Source organism: Panicum virgatum, chromosome 6N, assembly GCF_016808335.1.
Source record: "Panicum virgatum strain AP13 chromosome 6N, P.virgatum_v5, whole genome shotgun sequence".
In the NCBI taxonomy this organism is placed as follows: domain Eukaryota; kingdom Viridiplantae; phylum Streptophyta; class Magnoliopsida; order Poales; family Poaceae; genus Panicum; species Panicum virgatum.
The window spans coordinates 7,394,230-7,400,445 of record NC_053150.1 but is presented as its reverse complement, the minus strand read 5'-3'; the positions used below and the strand labels follow the sequence as shown (position 1 = coordinate 7,400,445).

The 6,216-nt window shown below is 54.0% G+C and overlaps 1 protein-coding gene across 1 annotated transcript; it reads left to right on the top strand.

The window, feature by feature from the left end:
* Nucleotides 1–4,672: 4,672 nt before the first annotated feature.
* LOC120679890 (probable inactive 2-oxoglutarate-dependent dioxygenase AOP2) lies at nucleotides 4,673–6,216 on the top strand. Its single transcript, XM_039961554.1, has 3 exons — nucleotides 4,673–5,098; nucleotides 5,228–5,552; nucleotides 5,650–6,216. The coding sequence occupies exons 1-3, from the start codon at nucleotides 4,746–4,748 to the stop codon at nucleotides 5,914–5,916; spliced, it is 945 nt and encodes a 314-aa protein (XP_039817488.1). The 5' UTR covers nucleotides 4,673–4,745; the 3' UTR covers nucleotides 5,917–6,216.

The following is a 6,216-nucleotide window of genomic DNA, read 5'->3' as shown; positions in this document are numbered from 1 at the left end:
TGCTGTGTGTCACTGACGCGACCGGTGTATCGTACACTGTTAATTGATGTTAATTGGTTGATACCATGCTGGTTCAATCTGCTGGCTTTAGGGAACCGAGCGTAGCGGCTAGCGCTCCGGGTGCAGAGGCAGCCGATCCTGGGTTCGAGCATCGCTCGCCCCTAGATTTCCACGGGTATTGTAGCGATGGCGTGTTCCGAAACTATTCGGACAGTTTCGTTTGTGTTGAGTCCGGTTAGCGTGGACGCCCAAAATCTTACATGACTCCCCAAGATGCTTTAAAAAAAACTGCTGGCTTTAGGAGTGCGATTAGTAGTCAATGGTGAATGAGCTGGTTGGATTGCTGCTGGTGTCCTTTGCCTTGTCCATGGTGAACTGGTGATACCCGTGACAGTCTCAGCAGTACCGGGGGGGGGGGGGGGGGGGGGGGGGGGGCGAGCCGGTGGTGGTGAACTGGTGATGCCCCGGGGCCATGTGACGGCCGCAGATGAGCAGCGAGCAGGGCATCGTGCGGCGTGTGGTGGGTCTGTCTGTCTGTGACTCGTGAGCGAGGGCAGGTGGCGGGAATCTACTCTCTCTTGACTCGAGAGGCTTCCGACGAACGTGGTGGTGGTGGTGGCGGTGGATCGACGAGGACGAGGGGGCCGTCAGCCGTGCATGTGAACGTGGCCGGCCGGCGGTGCCCTTACCCCTTAGCTTGCTGCTGGTTTTCTTTCCTCTGCTGCTCGTGGTCACGGAGGGTTGGTGGATAGGACCCCCTGCGGCAGTAGGATTTGCATCTCTGCCGACATGCCATTGCCGGGGGACTCCTCTGCCCCCGGCTGGCCACGGGCCTCGCTTTTGGTGGATCAATGTCGCAACAAAGACTGCGTAGACTAGGGGCAGGGCCCGTGTACTGAAACCCTAGAGTTTCTTCTTGCTTGCTTCTTGAGTTTTTGCACCGTTCAATATTTCAAAAAAAAAGTTTTTGCACCGTTGGATCATGTCATTGATTCCGCTGTGATGGGTTGATGCTGGTGTCGCCAATGATGGCGACTTGCTGCACCGACAAGGCAAGGCATGCACTGATCATAGCAAGCAGACGGTGCGGACGGGAGCAGGCAAGGCACGTACTGTACTACCCAGCTCCCAAGCCACACCCCGCTTTTCCGATCCCGTCGAGATTGGCAAAGCCCTGCTTTTGGGGTTGCCGAACTTGGGCTCTACTTGTGCCCGTCCCGTGCCGCTCCGGATTTGGGGGATGTCGTGGCAGACCGTCATCATACTCGCATTATTGAGGAGAGCCTTGGCAACAAAGAAAGGTTCCATGCGCTCTTCAAAAAAAGAAAAAAAGAAAAGAAAGAAAGGTTCCATGCACTCACGCGGCATGTACACACAGTCACACACGCAGCTGGAGCTGGAGCTGGATCCATTTCTCTGCCAAACCCGTGCTTGCACCAGTGCCGCGGGCACCGGCACGGCGACGCGTTCACCCGGCGGCGGGTTCATTCCATCATTGGCGCATCATGATGGCGACTCGGCGAGCACGCACACGCACACATGTATGGAGGAAGCAGGCGGCGCAGGGGAACGTTGGTCGCTCGGTCTGTTGGGCCGCCATTTGTATCGGCATAGCTGGGCCCCAAGGCCTGGCCCCGCCCGCGGTCCTGCTAGATCGAGCCAGCCAGGCGGTTTTTTTATTTTTTTTATTTTTAAAAAATATTTTTTTTGAAAAATATATTTTTAGTTTTATAATTTACATTTTTATACTCCTACAGGCCGGCAAACCGCCCCCTGCCGGACGGTCGAGAGGAGGCGGCCGTCCGGTAGGAGAGCGGCAGGTCCCTGCCGCCCGTCAGCGGCAGGCGGCCGGCAGCGCCCTCTGTTTACTATTACGAGGTTCCGACAACCCCTGGTCCCGTGCACAGCCGAGACAGGCGAGCGCGCAACCGTGCAAGTACTGCGCGGAGCAAGCACCGGCCGGAGCATGTGCTCATTGCTCTGACTTGTTAGCTTGATGACGTCACCAGATGCATGCCTACGCAATACGGCCGTTTTCCTTTACGAAAATAAATCCAGTAATACATCAGCCGTTTTAGATTTGCTCTGACGAGGTGAACCCAAGGAAGCAGCCGTACAGGATATCGAACCAGCGCGGAGGGATCTGGGCATGGAGTTCACGCCGGGATTGCGTAGGCATGATCAGGTGACGTCATCAAGCTAATGTATTGCGTAGGCATGCATCAGGTGCGTAGCCATGCATCAGGTGACGTTCACAACCAGTTTCAAAGCATTTCTAATGTATTACTGGATTTATTTTCGTAAAGGAAAGCGGCCGTATTGCGTAGGCATGCATCAGGTGACGTCATCAAGCTAACAAGGCCGGAGCTTGCTCCGCGCCGTACTTGCACGGTGGCGCGCTCGCCTGTCTCGGCAGGGCACGGGACCAGTGGTTGCCGGAACCTGGTAAGAGCATGGCCAGTAAAATCGACAAGCGGATGGGCTCCTGCACTGTTTATGCGCGGGTGAACAGTGAATGAACAGTGCAATGAACAGTGATATAAACAGTATGCGAACAGTAGAGCGCTCGGCGACCGAAGCGGCGACAAGCTCGGCGCTCTCTCTCCTCTAGCTCGGTGAGGCAGCTGACGCGTTCGACGTTTCGCCGATTGCTGTACCTGCCCTAATAGTAAACAGAGGGCTCTGCCGCCCGCCTGCCATAATAGTAAACAGAGGGAAAAGTTTGAGGTCCCTACGGCAGTAGGGGCGGCAGGGGTGCCGGGTTGTATGAGTATAAAATTGTACATTGTCAATTTAAAAATATATTTTTCTAAAAAATATTTTTAAAAAATATAAAAAAAACCACGCCAGCCAGGCTGTTTGTCCCCCCACCAGCGCCCAGGAGGAGATAAACGAGAGGCCCTCCTGCGTCGCTCTGCCGCGCGCGTCTGTCGTCTCCGCGGCGTCCGGGGCCCGGTCGATTCTCTCTCTCTCTCCCTCCTTCGCCTCCATGATTGCCTGCTGGCCACAGGACCGAGCGAACGGAGAGCGATCGCCATCGTCAGGAGGCTGCTCGCTTGTTATTACCGCCGAGGTTACTGATTACGGCGAAAGTATAGAGGAGAAGAGGCCCAGGCAAACAGGATCCACATGCATGCATGCTGTGCTGCCTTTCCCAGTCTCCCTTTTCACAGTCATGCATACCTGGCTCTGGCTGCTGCCTCCGTTTCAAGATCGCAATCATCGCCGGCCCCGGACTCCCGGCCGGCCCGGCAGGCAGCCTGCTTGCTTGGTTGTTCCAGTCCCAGTGGCTGCTAGGGTTCTTGACGATCCAACGAGCCGCGGCGGCATTGCCTCTCTGGGTTGTTGTCGATCTCTGCGCCCTAACTAAAACAAGCCCGTCGTATCCATGGCTCACCCAGCTCGGAAAAGAAGGAAATCCCTGGGGATGGATTGGATTCTCGTCCGTTGCTCGTCCGCACCGGGCAGGGCGATAATTCGTCCTTCTGGAGTTCTGGGCCAGCCAGGCGACCAGGAGCCACGGCGCTCGCGCGCCCACCAGGTCGCGGCGACGAGTCAAGATAGAGAGTTTGTTGGTTTTCGAAGAATCTAGAAAGCTTTCTATATTTTTAGAGTCCTCCTAAAGCTCTAAATTGGTTAGGATTTTATCTAAATTGTTGAAGTTGCTCTAAGACTAGTTTCATAGTATTAAATATTATTAATTTTGCTGACATAATAATAAGATGCAATGATGAAGTTTCATAAGATGTGATGAGAAAATTTTATCACCATGAAACTCATCTGGTATAGTTATTTAGTTTTCAATTTAGATATATACTCTCTCCGTATTGCTAAAAGAAGTCGTTTTGGACATGTTTTGAGTCAAACATTGAGAATATAAATCATTAATAATTTTTAAATTGTTGAGTTTGCAAATGTGAAAATTATATGGATAGATTTGTCCTGAAAAATACTTTCATAAAAATATACATATATCACTTTTTTATAAATATTTTTATAATAATAAGAAGTCAAAGTTATATTTTAAAAACCGTATCATTGTCCTAAACCATTTTTTTTACGAGCACGGAGGGAGTACCTGTGCTATGATATTGTGCACTCAAGTTGGCCTAACAATCTGACTTCCCTACTGGATGCACATTAACACACGCATTTCCATAGCTCATCGAAAAACGCATGCCAATATTTTACTCCTATCTTTCACTACCAGGCAAGATCGGTGGACTGCCCACAGCTCATCTGCCCCCAGGCTGCAAAGGCGTCGCTTCGCTCGCCGTCTGTCTGGTAAACCGCACCGACGTGGGCTCGGCCATCACATGCATACAGTAGTAAGGGCAGTCCCAATCCAGACTCTATTATGGAGTCTAAGTCTTCTATTTATTGTGTTTTGTTGATGTGGCAGTATATTTATAGAAGAGAGAGGGAGAGAAATCAAGACTCTAAGTCTTATTTAGACTCAAGTCTTCACGCAAATCAAGAATAAATGTGAGAGAGACAAGTGCGCCATATAAACCAAAGTAACACACTTTGCATTGTGAAGTATAGTTTCTTGTGATGGAGTCTTTAAGTCTTAGACTCTATGAGTGGAGTCTGCATTGGGACTGCCCTAAGATGATGGGGACTAAACATTACTAGGTGGATCCAAACAGCCATATAAGAGAACAAGCTGCTACGCTAGAAACATTGCAAAGAAGCACCACTCCCTCCGGCTTCTATTGGATCTTAGGCGCAAAGAGGTGCGAGCTATGGAACTCACCAAGGTCGACCTCCGCGGCGTCGAGCCGGGCGGGCCGGGGTGGGAGGCCGCCCGCGCCGCGGTGACAGCGTCAATGGTGGCGCACGGCTTCGTCGTTGTCGCGCACGACGCGCTCGGCCCCGACCTCCACCAGGCGCTGTTCACCCGCGCCCTGCCGGAGCTCTTCGCGCTCCCCATCGAAGCTAAGAAGCGCAACTTGAACAACAGGGGGCAGTTCAGAGGCTACATCGGACCGAGCGGCGGTATGAACTGGGAGAGCCTCGTCGTCGAGGAGTCCGCCGACGCCGCCAGAGTCCGCGGCTTCACCGACCTCATGTGGCCGGACGGCAACCCGGAGTTCTGGTGAGACCACACTGTGGATCCTTTCTCGTCTGTCTTTTGCTGTCTTATTGCGATGCTCTGTAGTCCTGAATAGGGGAGAACACAATCGATCCCTTTTCTTCGTGACGTGATGTCCGCCTATATGCCCAGTGAGACCATGGTGTCGTTCGCCAAGAACATACTGAAGCTGGAGGAGATGGTGGAGACGCTGGTCCTGGAAGGCCTCGGCGTCCGGGGAGAGAGCATCGGCGCCCAATTGGACATGCTCATCGACGTCATTCGGATCTGGCACTACGGCGCGCCAGCGGACACGGAGACCGCCGTGACCTTGCCGCCGCACTACGACGACATCATGGTCAACGCGATCGTCCAGCACGAGGTGGAAGGCCTGGAGGTGCACGTCGGGGACGGGCGCTGGGTCGCCGTCCCTGCCGAGCCCGGCACCATCGCCTTCGTCGCCGGCGACCAGCTCAGGGTACGATACGATCTAGCACTCTCCTCGCTCTCGGAGGCCCGAGCCATCACGGTTCGCCGATTCCTCGACTGAGTTTCTTGTGTACCCGTGCGCGCAGGTCGCCACGAACGGGCGCGTGCCGGCGTGCTACCACCGCGTGCGGACGCCGAGCAACCGCGACCGGTTCTCGGTGCTGTTCGGCCGCCGGCAGAAGGACGGCGTCCCGGTGCGCCCGCTGGACGACCTCGTCGACGCGGAGCACCCGCTGCTGTACAACCCCCTGAGGCACGAGGAGTACTCCAAGTGGCGTTTCTCCGAGGAAGCGCGCAAACTCGAGGATCCACTCAAGGAGTTCTGCGGTGTGGAGAAAGTCGGAGTCTGTTAGCCAAGCCTCGTACGTGGGCTTGGTTCTTTTACATGCATCTGTGTTGAGTCAGGCATGCTGAGCACGCGTCCTGTGCGGCCCCGCATGCCATAGTTGGATTGCTCTCACGATCGAGTCCAGCGCTCCGAGGGTTGCTCTCGCCTCACGCGTCGTGGGGATGGACGCGACGATGCCGCGGCGTGAGGAGCACTCGGACACCGCTTTCCTTTCCGTTTTCGTTGTACTGAATAAAAGGAGAGTCTTTTTATTTATGTACCATTAAAAAAGATGGTGGTTATCTGTGTACCACTAAAAAGTTCC

Bases quoted from the DNA above. Each gene is read 5' to 3' on its own strand.
- LOC120679890 (XM_039961554.1), top strand. From the start codon at position 4,746: ATGGAACTCACCAAGGTCGACCTCCGCGGCGTCGAGCCGGGCGGGCCG. The intron at 5,099-5,227 runs GTGAGACCACAC...CTATATGCCCAG, and splicing joins GACGGCAACCCGGAGTTCTG to TGAGACCATGGTGTCGTTCG. The intron at 5,553-5,649 runs GTACGATACGAT...CCGTGCGCGCAG, and splicing joins TCGCCGGCGACCAGCTCAGG to GTCGCCACGAACGGGCGCGT.